Source organism: Periplaneta americana, chromosome 11 (assembly GCF_040183065.1).
Source record: "Periplaneta americana isolate PAMFEO1 chromosome 11, P.americana_PAMFEO1_priV1, whole genome shotgun sequence".
NCBI classification, from domain to species: domain Eukaryota; kingdom Metazoa; phylum Arthropoda; class Insecta; order Blattodea; family Blattidae; genus Periplaneta; species Periplaneta americana.
The window spans coordinates 175177056-175193435 of NC_091127.1; the positions used below are offsets into that span (position 1 = coordinate 175177056).

Sequence of the window (16380 nt, forward strand, 5' to 3'; positions counted from 1 at the left end):
AGTAAAGGGCTGTAAGTGCACTTAAGTTACTTTTGAGAAAATGGGGATTAAATATTTAAGCTTTCGTAAAACCGGTGAAATTTTTATTTAAATTTTAATGTGTGATGCGATTAAAATATCCCTTTGCCACTAAAATTTTAGATACTTTAGCTTACACTGGATGCACTTAACTCATGTTATTACAAATGTCACTAGGATTCCTTTGCTTCTAGCCACCTCAATTCAAAAAAAGCTAATCTGAATTTTTAAACAAGTTGCTGAAAATGGTTGCCGTTCATTACAATGCAGGCTTCAATTCTTTACGCATATTATTAAAAACATTTTGAAGCATATTCTCTGAAATTTAATTTATCGTTTCTTCAATATAATTTTTAGTACGATATTATTAATATAGGTTCTTTCTTCTATAGAAAACGCAATCATATTTATGAAACACACTATACACTGCAGTGTTTATTTCACTGCTTGAAGACTTCGAATGCAACAGCGGCCTTAAGTTTGTGTGTCTGACGGGAGCAAGGACATTAGTGAAGGGGTAAGAGTGAAGTACATTCATAAATGCAGGTACAATAAAAATGCAAGTAAAAATAAAATGATGTCCCTGTACTACTCATCATAAACGACAGCCACACATAGACATGTTCTTACACAGAATACAGCCTTCGCAAATTTTATTAGAACTGAGTTATACCGATCTAGTCCACAGTGCATAGAGGCGGACAGTGGTAGGGGAGATGTGCTCTATGCGGCTGCGCGAACGAGATAGCTTGCTATTTTGAGGCATCTGTACATTATAATTTTGTTTATATTATTTACGTTTAAGTGTAAGAGGAGGAAATATATATTTAACTGTCTATATGTAATTTTTACAAAAATAATAAAACATTTTGAGGCTGGATTTTTAATTAATAAAAGAGAAATTTAGGGGAGAGCAGTGTCTACATTGTAATTGCTTCAGTGACTTTGAATATGTGCTGCATCTTCGGTATCCAAGGAAATATGCACTCAAGAAATCTCTGAAAAGTACTTTTCAATTTAATTAAACTAGAAATAATGTTCCAACTGTAATTCTAGCCACATTTATTTCTTTACCACAGATTATATATAAAATCTAAAATATTTATGCTCTTAAGAACGCTTATCACCCATACTGTTCAACATCTACTTGGAGGATTTAGTGAAGGCTGTTTTCAGGCTGTGGGTAATAGTAGGAAGTAGAAGAGTAAAGTGCATAAGATTTTCTGATGATATGGCGTCGTTAGCAGGAGAGGAAATGATACTAAGAGTTATGCTTCTGAAGCTAAATGACAGCTTTGGGCAGTATGAGATGAAGGTAAATGCAAACAATACGAATACCATGGTTACTTACTTACTTACTGGCTTTTAAGGAACCCGGAGGTTCATTGCCGCCCTCACATAAGCCCGCCATTGGTCCCTATCCTGAGCAAGATTAATCCATTCTCTATCATCATATCCCATCTCCCTCAAACCCATTTTAATATTATCTTCCTATCTACGTCTCGGCCTCCCTAAAGCTCTTTTTCCCTCTGGCCTCCCAACTAACACTCTATATGCATTTCTGGATTCGCTCATACGTGCTACATGCCCTGCCCATCTCAAACGTCTGGATTTAATGTTCCTAATTTTGTCAGGTGAAGAATACAATGAGTACAGTTCTGTGTTGTGTAACTTTCTCCATTCTCCTGTAACTTCATCTCTCTTAGCCCCAAATATTTTCCTAAGCACCCTATTCTCAAACACCCTTAACCTATGTTCCTCCCTCAAAGTGAGAGTCCAAGTTTCACAGCTATAAAGAACACCCGGTAATATAACTGTTTTATAAATTCTAACTTTCAGATTTTTTGAGAGCAGACTGGATGATAAAAGCTTCTCAACCGAATAATAATAGGCGTTTCCCATATTACGAATACCATAGTTATCGAAAAAAACTAAAGACGGTAAATGTGCGAAATCGAAATGATACACTAGAACAAGTTGACAGCTTCAAATACTTGAGGTATATTGTACGTATAAGTAGTAATATGAGCTGCTGTAAGGAAGTCAAAAGGAGAATAGCTATAACAAAGGAAGCTTTTAATAGAAAAAGGAGAATTTTCTGCAGACATTCGCAAAAAGAACTAAGGAAGAGACTAGTGAAGTGCTTTTTGTGAAGTGTGGCATTATATGGAGCAAAAACATGGAAATTAGGACGAAGTGAAGAGAAACGACTAGAAACATTTGAAATTTGTAACTATTAGCGTTAGTATTGTATTCAACAACACTTTTAAGTACAAATTGCTCTTTAAAATCCATAGCCATCAGCCGGAATTGAATCCACGAACCTCGGACCCTACGGTTAATACTGTATTCGTTAGACCACCGAGGGCTACACTTATCAATTTTCATTTGATTCATATGTTGTAATTTCAGTTTTATTGTCATTAATGTGGCGGCCATATTAAAAGAAATTAGAAATGAAATAGATGTAATTGTATTAACGTTGCTTTGTAGAAATTTGGTCTCTTGCACTTTTTAGACACCTTCAACTTTATACCGGGACATCATTTTATTTTTACTAACATTTTTAATATTAACCTGGCTATACCTTTGGATGAACGGTTAAGAACCGGAAACACCGTTTGCTACTCCCTTCCACGGCTGGAGTTGGATGATACTGGCGTAGTATACAAACAAATCACTTTATTAGGTATAGGAGGGAAGAAAAGTAGTCCATCCATTTACGTAAACTAGGAAATATCGCGGTTTTGTATTTGATAATTTTCATTAGGTTTTTGTTTAATTGAAATACAGTACAATATTAATAATGAGTGTTTTTACGCACGAACTGAGCTGTCCATGTGGACGTATTCATTATGCAGTGTATAGCCTATTATACTGTCTACAGCACATTAGCGTACAATATAGAGAATGAAGTTCAATTGAAAAATAATCATAATATGGATATTTAAACACATTTTTTAAAATGGTGGCCGTTCATTTCGATACAGGCTTCAGTTCTTTTCTGCATATTATCGCATTATAGACTACTGTACCGAATTCCAATTACCAGTTTCGTCCTTCGTACTAGTAACTCATGTTGAAATAATTCTGTACCTACTTTATAAAAAAGTACCTTATGTACTGTAAATTCAATCTTCAGTTCTGCTCGATCCGAAAAGATAAAATTACTCAGACATGCTATCTACTGTTCGTCCAAGTGGTTTTATCGCAGGGTCGTAGAAAGGGGGTTAAAATCACATGACAGTTAATTACTTGACGAAACCCTTTTGTTGAAGTTATTTTAAACAGTTGTATGATATTACGTAGACGTCCAATTCCTAATAGAAAATAATGTTTTCAAAAAAGAGCTAAGGCAGCCCAGCCACTAGACTTTACAGAGGGGCGAGCATAAGCGGATGGGGGAAACCGAGATGCGACGTAGACAAATGGACGACAGTACCTGTGAGAAAATATGATTCAATTCTGAAAGCTCTTTCTTCACTGGAAAATGCGAACATATTTCTGGAACTTACTATACTCGCTAACTCAGTACTGTTTACAATGACCGTAAGGCGAGTATGATTGTATATGGGGTCTTGGTTCTGTGTGGAGGACGGTTGAACTTCATTAGTAGAAGGGGTGGGAGTGAAGTACATTAAAAACTCAGGTACATTAAAAAAATTGAAGTAGAAATAAAATGATGTCGCTGTACAATAGACGTGCGGTTGGCGAAACTCCAGTGACGTGGCATCAGCAAGATAACCGGTCTCCAGCAAGACAACACATGATATCACATTAACAGCGGACAAACATCCGTGCCCTAGGCGGGATTCGAATAACGACCGTAGTTTGCAAGCAACATTAAAGGTGCGCAACATAGCACTTTGAATATGCTATGGCCGGGTATTTGTAGGGTAGGGTGGGGCTACTTGAATCAATTTTACTTCAGTCTCAACTCACAGCTATAGAATTCCCATTTTCAAAATTGGAACATCACTTTACATTGCAGTGAGGTGTTTTCTATTAAGAAATAGCAAATTTAGTTTTCATACGCGAGTATATTCCAAGATAAACAAGATATTATAGAACATGTCGAAACATTGATTTTTCACAAAAGGTGGGGTAATTTGGATCACTAGTGGGGCTATTTGGATTACATGTTTTGTTGCAACACTGTACTGAAATGCAAACCCACAATGTTATAAACTAATAAAATCATAACAATATAAAAATATTATAAACTCAGAACATGAAACTACTTATAATATAGGCGAACTAAACACATTTTCCACAGGTAAATTGTTTTCGTCCGGCTGCTCCTACGCACATTTCATGGCATCAGGTTTTGCATGACTGGCATCTTATCCAGTCACCTTTTGTGAACGAATTCTTATCAAAATAATTGACCCCGCAAAAACCACATGGTTCACTGTCATCTTCAGTCGTTTCTTATGATGATTCGTCACCTGAACTGCTTATGTTTACTTTTTTTTTTTTTGCAAACTATCTTCTTGCCTTTTGTGGATTGGTTTCTTGATTCCTTAACAGGTGTGCTCTTCTCTAATTGTAACTTTCTCTTCGCTCTGGTTTTCTCAATATTTTCAGAGGATGTCAGATGAGAATTAGCTTGCTTTTGTCTGTTTACATTTTTCTTTATCATATTAGATTAGATTAGATTAGATTTATTTATTTAACCTGGTAGCGATAAGGCCGTCAGGCCTTCTCTGCCCCTCTACCAGGGGATTACAACTATAACATGAACAATAAGATTACAATTAATATTAAATTTACAATTACAATTACAATAAAAATTAAAGTACGACAAGAATACCTGATTAATGAAAGCTAGACATTTTATCATAGAAGTTAAGAACAAAGAATATTTTTGTATTTACTAAATTACAAATTAAACCTACAATAACAAAATTCTATAGTGATGAAATTACCGGATATTGAGATATTTTGTGGTAGATTAAAAGAACTATTTACAAGAAACCATGTCTGAACGAGTCTCAATTACTGACCAAGTGCCTAGTAAGTTTGCGTTTGAATTGAATTTTATTTCGACAGTCCCTGATGCTAGCAGGTAGCGATATGATTCAAGTAGCCCCAGTAAAAATGATTCAACTAACCCCATCCTTTGGATTTACGTATAACTCACGTAGTTCCTACGTTTCGCAACAGAATGCGCTAGTTGTACCGTAAAAGAACGAATGGAGTAATATGTTACTTGACAACAGATAGGTTATACGGAATAACTACATAATTTTAACACTAAGCCTTATTTACTAACGTTTGAAGATTGTATGGCATTAAAAACAAAGCAAATGGCGCTTACCTATATGTCTTTGAAGTTCTCCTGAAGCTTGAAAGATGTATGTAATGACTTAAAAACGCTTGAACAACACGGCCAACTGATCTGTACAAGTTCTCAATAGCAATGGCTGCCTGTATGTGCAACAGTTTGTGCGCAGTAGGCCAAATGCTTAAATTGATCCTACTAGCCCCTTGATTCAACTAACCCCACCCTACCCTATTCTATTTCCCTGTCCCCATAGGATTTTCATTCCCCTATAATCAACGACCACAGTCTCCTTTCAAATTAGTGAACATTTCTTGCCTCGCTATCGGATTGCTTCTATCATTTATAATTTTACCATGAACCAATTTTCTGTCATACCCAATTTATTCCTAACCTGTTTACATTATATTCCAATTTTAGCAAATTAGATTTTGTTTTCGTCGTTTGTAAACATTTCATACTGGTACAATTTTTTTCACGGTACCCTTTTCCTCTTTTCTAAAATATAACTCAAATTTTAATTTTCTCAAACAAAATAATCCATTTCAAGTCTGGCCGCTATATTTGAGGAATTATGCTTCACTTACCTAACTGTGATGACTTCGCCAATTCCAAGCGGGATCCCATTCATCTGAGCAATAAATATGGCGGCCACAGCCTCGTACAGCGCCGTACCGTCCATGTTGACCGTGGCGCCCACAGCCACCACAAACCGGGTGACACGGGGGTCGATCTTGTTATTCTCTTCAAGGCACCGAAATGTGATTGGTAAGGTGGCAGCACTGCGTGCAATAAAATTTCTGATTAGTCAGTTTACCTTCTTTAGGTTCTAGCTATTGTTCTGATGGAAAATTTTAAATCTTTTACATAGGTCTAAATATAACTGATAACGAATCCGTAACAATATGTAAAAACAACCCCATTTCCTCACCTGGGACAACGGGACAAATTATTTAGTAAAAAAATGGTCCAAGTGAATTTTTTTTCAGTTTCATTTTCTTTCAAGACTACATTTTGGATTCTTAGGTATAGGCCTACTTAAGCCTACTTACTTACTTACTTACTTTTAAGGAACCCGGAGGTTCATTGCCGCCCTCAAATAAACCCGCCACCGGTTCCTATCCTGTGCAAGATTAATCCAGTCTCTATCATCATATCCCACCTCCCTCAAATCCATTTTAATATTATCCTCCCATCTACGTCTCGGCCTCCCTAAAGGTTTTTTCCCTCCGGTCTCCCAACTAACACTCTATATGCATTTCTGGATTCGCCCATACGTGCTACATGCCCCGCCCATCTCAAACGTCTGGATTTAATGTTCCTAATTATGTCAGGTGAACAATACAATGCGTGCAGTTCTGCGTTGTGTAACTTTCTCCATTCTCCTGTAACTTCATCCCGCTTAGCCCCAAATATTTTCCTAAGCATCTTATTCTCAAACACCCTTAACCTATGTTCCTCTTTCAAAGTGAGAGTCCAAGTTTCATAACTATAAAGAACAACCGGTAATATAACTGTTTTATAAATTCTAACTTTCAGATTTTTTTGACAGCAGACTGGATGATAAAAGCTTCTCAACCGAATAATAACAGGCATTTCCCATATTTATTCTGTGTTTAATTTCCTCCCGAGTATGATTTATATTTGTTACTGTTGCTCCCAGGTATTTGAATTTTTCCACCTCTTCAAAGGATAAATTTCCAATTTTTATTTTTCCATTTCGTAAAATATTCTCGTCACAAGACATAATCATATACTTTGTCTTTTTGGGATTTACTTACAAAGCTATTTCTTTACTTGCTTCAAGTAAAGTTCCCGTATTTTCTCTAATCGTTTGTAGATTCTTAGGTATATGTTGATTAAATCAATCTCTTATCCTTGCGGTTATAGAAATGGAGATATTCTAACTGGGAATATTCGTACTACTTGTTATTTGCATTTTACCGGCTAGCAGTAAAGAAGACCTTCGCAGTAGCTCAGGGGTAAGAAGCTGGTTGTTGCGAGTCTGTGCTCGAGCGTGTAATCTAATCCCGCTTGGGCTGATTACCTGGTTGGATTTTTCGGAGCTATTCACTGGCGAATGTCAGGCAATCAGTCCATTGTGAATTTTCGGTCTCATTTTTGGCAAAATTGTGAATGGTACTTGTGCGTGTATGAACATTTATTGAGTGTAATTAGCAAAGCTCGGAACTTGGGGACTTGTGTCTTTGAACGTGGCTAAGCGACCGGACTTCAATGTCAACAAACTCCCGCTTCCAGCACAGAGGTACTGTCAACTCTGCTATAAAAGTGGTTCCTTGCTGGAACAACATAATGATAATATTATGGTAGGTTGAAACAAGTAATTTTATAGCATATATATAAACAAACATGCAAAATATATCAAATTTACAGTTCTGCTCTGTATATTTTATTACAGTGTATGACTACATGCATTCGAAGATTTTTCGAACCCATACCTTCTTCGTCTGTTAGTTAAACATGATTTGAAACGAAAGAAACTTATTTCCACGTCACGTGAAGTGACGGGAGCAAAATTATTTTTTTTATTTTATTTATTTTAACTAGCTACCTACTGAATACAAATTACATTTATAAAACAAAAATGTTTCTAGCCACTACCGTAAGAGCCAGGCTCGTGTACGGTGTGGTCTTAGTCAATAATATAACATACAATTTACAAGGACAGTTTACTAAATACAGTAACTAACTTAATTCAAACCAATAAATACAACACAAGAGCAAGAATAAAGAAGAAAGAGAAAACGAGAGAAAAATACACATTTAATATAAATTGATAATCCGACAGAAGGTAGTGATATTCAATAAAAACTTGAATATAGTCGATAGAAATAAAAGGCAAAAAAAGTACATTTGTTACTATTATAGGCTATATCATGGATAATTTTACAAATTTCTTTTTTAAAAGTTTCAATTTTAAAAAATTTCAAATTTGGAAAATGGTTTGAAATTTTATTATAAAGTCTTGGGCCTAAATAAAATACTGAATATTTTCACTGTCACAATTTCCTGTTCGATTTTCAGCAGATCTCGTATCTGAGAAAGATAAGTATATCCTAAATTTTTCTCGCAAATAGTTTTCAATTAGTGTATCACTACTATGGAAGGTCCGTCTACGACTTGATCCATGGCTATGGACAAATTTTCCATCAATTTAAAGGACTGCAATGTATTTCAATGAATGCCCGTTTCCAGCTCTAGTTTATGTGTGGCACAACTTACAAAATATAAACTCTGCATTAGAAGAAAATAATGTATCTCCTCAGAATTCCTCCACGAAATTCTGTACCTAAAATTTAAGAAATGTATTTTCAAACTTCCATAACACCCATTCGAATAACACGTATTTTCTCATTCCTCAGACAGACCATTTACCTGTAATTCTCTTAATGTCATTGGCTTCGACATGACACAGTTTCTTCGTTCGTCTTCCTGTCATTCGATGTGACCACTTTCTTAGTACATGCGACTGTCCCTGAGCACTTGCAGCGTGAACATTGTGTACGCTGTACCTGTGACCTTACTCAAGTGCACGACACACAAGTCCCCAAGTTCCGATCTTTGGTAATTAGCTACCACTTTTATACAAAATATCTTGTAATCACAGATTTCACCGATGCTAGACAACCTCGCAGTTAAAGGGGACGGTTTGAAGAAGAATAATATTCTTGGCTTCAAGAGACATGGGTGCAACTCTTTTATTCCTGATTGTCATCAGCAAATGATTGAGAGACAATCCCCATATCAGTTCACAGAGACTAGGAAGGACATGCACAGTTGGAAAAGTGATGGCGATGTTCTTCTGGAAGTTATCTACGTCGACAGGAACTAAATGTAGATTATTATTCAGAGATTTTGTCCAAGGAAGTAGATAAATAGACCCAATCCAAGAAGAAGACGAGAGGAAATCGAATCTTCTTCCTGGAAGACAATGCGAGGTTTCAAACTGCCAATAAAAAACAGAAACTACTGAACCTGAATCTCTTGTTATAGCCAAAATTTAGTCCCGAGTGACTCTAGGCTGCATGTCTGGAGACTTAAATGAGACTTGGAAACCAAGCGCTTCGAGGATTGCGAAGACGTGATCAAAGGTGTTCGAGAGTGAATATGAACAACACCCAGATACGTTTTCAAAAAGGAGATGTAGAGAGTGTGTCAGAAATACGGCTATACGTTTAATTGCATCGTGTGGTCACAGTATTATTGTTACAGAAAATATGTCATTAATGCTGTTCTTTTATATTCTAGAATGTAACAACAGTGGAAATATAAATATTACAAGCTTCCTCATTATTGCAGTGTTGGCACCTGTTAAAGTACAGAGGCATAAAAGTCTTAAGTGGTCAACATAATATTTCTCCAGTACATCATATAGTGATCATACGAAGGGCATATGTCGACATAAACCGTTAACTGCGACAAAATGTTAGAAAATAAGACTTAAGGAAAATTGATCAATTTACTGTATTATGACTTGTATTCCACCAGACACAAGTCCGTAATACTAAATCAAAACATAACTTTTTCTTTTTAATAACTTGCAGATAATAAAAATGTTAAAAAAAGAAGTGACTTAAGCCCCTATTGACCGTGCACCGAAGAATTATGAAAATAAATAAATGCAGATTTCCTGCCGCTCGGTGAAAAATATATTCTAAGACCTAGTTTTTTTTACTGCTTATAGCAGAGACTACAAGACAACTTTTGTGCACTCTTACGTTTTGAATTTTTTTTTCGATACGTCCTTTTGTGCATGGATTATATACGGCCAAAAGGTTTTCTCCTCTATTAAGATGTTAGATATAGGCCTAATGTGGTCTTTTGGGCTGTAATGGGAGAATTCGCTTACATTCTCTACCTCATAAAATAGCTCTAACGCTGAATGTCATGTTACGTATTATTTTGCGAGTTTCCCGTTGATTTTCAACGGGTATTGCAAGTTAATAGACATTTTACAGTGAATGCAATAATTTTTCTTTATTAAGCAGTTTTTCGTTTTATAATATTTTATAACAGACTTTATTTAAATTCAAGATAGATTTGGAAGAAATAAAATAAACAACAAAGAATATTACTTCGGAATATGTATGATAAGAACTTTTTTGTGTTCAATTTTAACGTACATGTTCGACCTATTTTGGGTCATCTTCAGAACTGGTCGTTGTTGGTCTAGGCGCCTCTTGTTTCCTGTGAGGGTGCGTTCGTAGTGCAGAGTCAAAGAGTGTATGTGTTTTGAAATTGAGTTGTGTGTTGAGAATATCGTTGGGGTGTGTTTTCGTGTGTCTGTATATTTCATATTGTTCTAGTGTGTTGAGTTTCTGGCTTTTTGGTTGGATGTGCAGTATTTCCATGTCTGTGTTGATGTCTCTGTATGTGTGGTTGGCATTTGTGATGTGTTCTGCATATGTGGAGGTGTTTTGTAATTTTGTTATGGCTGTGATGTGTTCTTTGTAACGTGTTTGAAATGATCTGCCTGTCTGTCCAATGTAGAAGTTGTTGCAGGTGTTACATTTGAGTTTGTACACGCCTGTGTGGTTGTATTTGTTTGTGTTGTGTGTTGAGATGTTTTTGTAGAGTGTTATTTCTTCTGTATGCGATGTTGTAATTTAATTTCTTGAATGAGGTTGCAATTTTGTGTGTGTTTTTGTTTTCGTATGTTAGTGTAATGTATTTTTTGTGTTCTTGTGTTTATGTTGTATTCTTCTGTTTTTTTGTGGTTTTGTTTTGTCTTACGTGTTATGTTGTATATTATGTTGGGGTTGTATCCGTTTTCTTGTGCTATGTATTTGATTGTGTTTAGTTCTTCGTTGTAATCCTGTTGGTTCATTGGTATGTTGAGTAGTCTGTATACCATTGTTCGGAATGCAGCTTATCATACATATTCCGAAGTGATACAGTGTTAAAAGTTGTGTAATCAAGATGTATAAAGAATATTAGAAATCGTTATTTCCTAAAGAAACCCCGTTAATAAATTTAAGCGTCTTTCATACAGTCTGTGCACCATTCCTACTGGTTTAATATACACGATCGCTAGATCAGACCACTGTCACTAAATCCTCATTAAATCTGTAGTTCAATGTAAGCTCTTTGCTTATCCTGTGAACGTATATAGAAACCGATAGTCCAGTAAATTCAGTAGGCGATTTCATACAGACGTGGTGTGCATCACTTATTCATACAGTCCTGCATAACCCTGGCAGTGGATGGATTTAATTCACAGCTGTTTAGTTATTAATCCAGCTAAAGTTGCAATTATCTGCTGTGGTTCAGTCTTGATTGTGTCGGTTGAGAGAAACAGAAATCTGCGATTAAATATTCTGCATTCCCTGTCCGCGCATCTCGTCACTTTCCCCGTCTCATGACGTTCCGAGTAGAGTATAAACACAGCTCACGACATAACACAGTAGTTAAATGTTATGCTGAATCATTTGTGTATGACATTGTTCAGAAAAGAGTTAGTAACCATCTTGTTATGTTTTCATGATATACATTGGAGATGTGCAGATGTTGGCTTAACTGCAGCGAGAAATTTGAGTGACAGCGAGCACAGCGAAATGGCAACGTCACAATATACAGGGTGAACTGTAAGTAATGCATTGTGCGTGAGAGGAATTTAATAAGTAAATGAAACAAATGCCATTTCATTAACTACTCTCTTTATCTTACTGTGTTTCTCACATTTTAATAGACACATATAATATGTCTCGTGCGGTCTGAAAATTATGATTTAATTAGCCTATGCAAGTCTTAATAATAATAATAATAATAATAATAATTTATTTATTTAATCTGGCAGAGCTAAGGCCAGTAGGCCTTCTCTTCCGCCCAGCCCGACTCTAATTCTAATTGAATACAATTGCATACATAGTTATTACTAGACTTCGTTGATTGCCACACGCAGCATGCAGTCAGGTTGCCGATGTACGGTAGTATAGAGGAGGTGAGCGACCGCCCGGTCTCGTAGTATAAGCAGTTCATGTTAAGAGTTGTGACCGGTCCAAATATATAGAGCAGCTACAGCTAATGTATACCTATGTAAGCACTTGTTTTTGCATTACTGTGGTCGAAATAGTCAAAGCTTAACATTTGTTCAGTGCAGACAAGAATTCAATCAAACATACTACAATGAGAGTGTTGCTGTTCCAAATAATTGCCCCGGGAATATCCTTACCCCCGCAGCCAGTCTTGACCCGTTGGGGAACGTGGTTGTTTTCTGTTAATTATTATGCAAAACATTACGGCAAAATAATGGAGGTAATTGACGCATTGGATAGCACAGACAGTTCCGATGTTGCAGCTGTAAAATTATTGCCTTCTGAATATTGGAAGATATTCTTTTCATTGACTCTAATTTTAAAATCGTGTCCAAAAGCATCACCCTGTTAGAATCGTCTAAACTACAACTCTCAGAAGCCCTTAATATAGTGGATAAAGTATCACAAACCGTTATCCAAAATAACAATTCACTAGTTTCAGAAAAAGTGAAATGTAAGTTGAGAAACATTATTGCTAAAAATTCTGCCTATGCACAACTTCGTATTATAAATGATGTACTATCAGGTAACGACAAGAAGTCTGAAGTTGGTGTACTAAAAAGTTGTGACGTTCCGTTCTTCAAATATGCACGTATTACATCGTGTGATGTTGAACGTACATTTCCCAATATAAAAACTGTTTAAGTGACCATCGGAGGAGGTTACTTTGCAGTCGCTCAAAATGTACGTAACTCTTCACTGCAATGCACATATTCAAGGATGATATGAGTGTATTACATTAAATTTTAAGAGTTAATATATCTCACTACAAAATAATTGTGTATGTACTGTACATATTTAGACATTTTCTACTTCAATGATCATTCATTATATTTCTTGAATGCAGGATACAGGTTTTATTGTAACCGTAGTATACTGTTCAGTGTTTACATTATAACTGTACTCCATCCTTTGGACGCCCCCTTCTCATACAGTCTATACCGCGTGCGCAGTAAACCTTGCGATTCTCGTCGCAAGTCCACGGAGTCTAGTTATTACAGTAATAGCTAGACCATAAAACAACATGAAAGTAAATAATGAAAGTTGGATAATTAATGTTAGTGTGACAATAATAAACATTGGTAAGAAATAATAATAATAATAATAATAATAATAATAATAATAATGAGCTAATTTAGATATTTATCTCATATATATATAACCATTAAACATTGAGAAATATGAAACAGCTATTATTGTTAACAAGAATTGTTAGAAAAGTATTTCGTTAGTCTATTCTTAAATTGGTTTGATGTCTGACAGTCCCTGACATTACTCGGTAGGGAATTCCAAAGCCGAGGAACAGCCACAGTGAAAGAAGATGAATATGAGGATGTTCGGTGGGAGGGAATGGATAATATTGAGGAGTATTGTGATCGTGTGTCTAGGTTATGATGGGTGGATAAATTTTGAAAACGAGACGCAAGATAGACAGGAGTGGAGAAATGCAATATGTGAAAGAGAAGGGAAAGACAGTGGATTTCCCTACGATCTTCTAGACGGAGCCAGGACAACATTTCGAGGGATGGTGTTACGTGATCAGCCCGGCGAATATTGCAGACGAAACGGACGCACATATTATGAACACGTTGTAGTCTCTGCGCCGAAGTAACGCTTAGGTCAGTAAGCAGAATATCACAGTAATCGAAGTGGGGCATCACGAGTGTTTGCACTAACATTTTTTTCATGGAAAAGGGTAGAAAATTCTTCAATCGCCTAAACGAGTGGATTAATGAGAATACTTTTTTGCACGTTTCTGCAACTTGAATGTTCAAATTTAAACTTTTATCCATATAAATACCTAGATTCTTTACTGATTCACTGAACGGAATTTCGGTGCCGTATATTTTAATCGGGGACAAATTTGGTATGGTAATAGTGCTTAACAAACTTGAATGGCCCACAATGATTGACTGTGATTTTTCTGGATTTGGTTTAAGTCGGAATTTCCGTGTCCATGTCCAGATTGAGTCCAGATCGTCATTAATTGAGGCGGTAGCCGGAAAAGGGGCCCATGGGTCTATAGGCTCTTTTTCGGGAGAATGTTTAAATCGGTTCTCCGTGCTAAAATCTATTTGCTTACATAGTTTCGTTTCAATATCTTGTACACAGAGGGCAGGGTAGCTAATTGAATGAACCCATCGACTCTTGCGTAGTTGTGAAATGCAGCAAACATCAACACAGTCAGCTTGAGGCTGGCACTGCAGGCAGTATAATTGTGTTGTGTGTAGCAGTTGAGATCTGTGTGCGATCTGAATTGTTTCAAAATGGAATGAAATGAACATAAACGAAAAAAGAGGAGACAGGACATAAAAATGAACTTAAAACGGGAAGACAGAAAAATGAACAAACAACATGATATCACGTATGTAACTTCGAAAGGTGCTATTGTTGAAGGTAAGTTTTTGCACCCAATACCTCCTGCTGCCAGAAGGAATGTTTCTCCAAGTTCACTGCTGATGAAAAGAAAGATCTCTTCGAAATATTTTACAGTGGGAAAACAAAGTTACTGCAGGATGCTACAGTGGCAGGCTTATTATTAAAAAAAAAACTTGTCATAAATGTAACTTAAAATCCAAAAGTAAGTCGTGAAAATGTATGGACATATTCTCTGCGTCGAAGTGGCGTTCAGCTAGAAGTGTGTCGTCAAATGATTTTGGAAATCTTAAAAATGTTTGTCAAAAGACTGAGAGTAATACAAGGGAAAATAAGTGCAAGATTTGAAGGAAACAGGAGTTCCCATGAAAACAGACCATATAAAATTAACAACAATATAATGGGATTTACTGCAGTCACACCTGCAATCCATTCCACATAGCAAGATCCTTTATTGTCCACTAACCCAAACCTAAGTATCAAGATTCTCTTTGGGTTATTCTGTGATTATTACAAAGAAAAGACTGGTGAAAAACTGAATGTGAAGTGCAAAACATATTGAAGAGAGTGGGAGAAAACATCAATGTAGGCCTACTTAGATGATTCCCAAAGTGTGTGTGAGTCCATCAAGGATGTGCACTGAAGTGTAAACTGCACTGAGTGTGAATACATTCTAGATTAATATTAAATAACTTGTAATCTGTATTCTGTACCCAGTAGATATTCTTGATTCTTACGAATTCGGTACAATTTATGACGTAATTATGAGATATATGTAAGAAATATAATTTTACTAAAATTATTAAGAAATCGTAAACATCTGTAATGTGCGCCGTTCAATGATGATATCAAATTTTGCTAAAATATAATCATACTGAAAATATTTTGATAAAATAAACTTGTTCTCTGAAAAAAGGGCCTATAAAATGCTTCAATAAAATATATTCTTTTATTAACACTATTAAATTCGGAATATATTATTTAACAAAAACTTGTAGACAAATGTTATTGTAACAGTATGAAAATTGTTATGCTGATAAAAGTGCATCCAAATCGCAATGACATACAAATAAATTTTTCAATCATTGTTTTCTCGAAACATGACTTTTGCTTATGGGACCTTTTTCCGGCTACCGCCTCAATTTTAGTTATTGCAACATTTATTTCGTCAGTGTGGAATTTTATGTATATTTGAAGTTTTATGGACACATTTGTCAATATTTCTTGTTCTCTGTAATATAATTAATTCTTTTCACCAGTACAGTAGCTACACAGGTTTTCGTATTGGTCTTTACGTACATATGCATAACAAACGTAAGTAATATTCTTTCTCTCGCTGTTCTATTGGATCCCTATCTACTAGTGCCCCTACAGGGGAGGGCACTGACTGGGACTGTCCTCGCGCGCAGGCCGATCGGATGGGCCCATTGTACTACCGGAGATGGAATGGTATGCATGGCCTAAGTCCCCCCGCACCACAGATCCCCCTCCGCGCCGCCTCCGAACTCCCCTACAGCCTGCATGATCCCTTTAATTTTCCGCGTAGGTCTCACCACGGTTCCTCATCCTCTGTCCCATGAGTTACCATGAGCTCAGTGGAGAGCCCACTACCACCAACAACGAATGACCACATATCACGGGGTCCAA

The 16380-nt window shown here is 36.2% G+C and overlaps 1 protein-coding gene across 2 annotated transcripts in view; it reads right to left on the reverse strand.

Annotated features, from left to right (window-relative positions):
* The window catches only part of LOC138709625 (excitatory amino acid transporter-like), a 117935-nt gene that overhangs the window by 8395 nt on the left and 93160 nt on the right, over nt 1-16380 (reverse strand). For both annotated transcript variants that reach the window (XM_069840528.1, XM_069840529.1), the window contains exon 9: nt 5890-6084. In XM_069840528.1, the coding sequence (XP_069696629.1) occupies nt 5890-6084 (195 nt within the window). The remainder of the gene's footprint in view (nt 1-5889; nt 6085-16380) is intronic.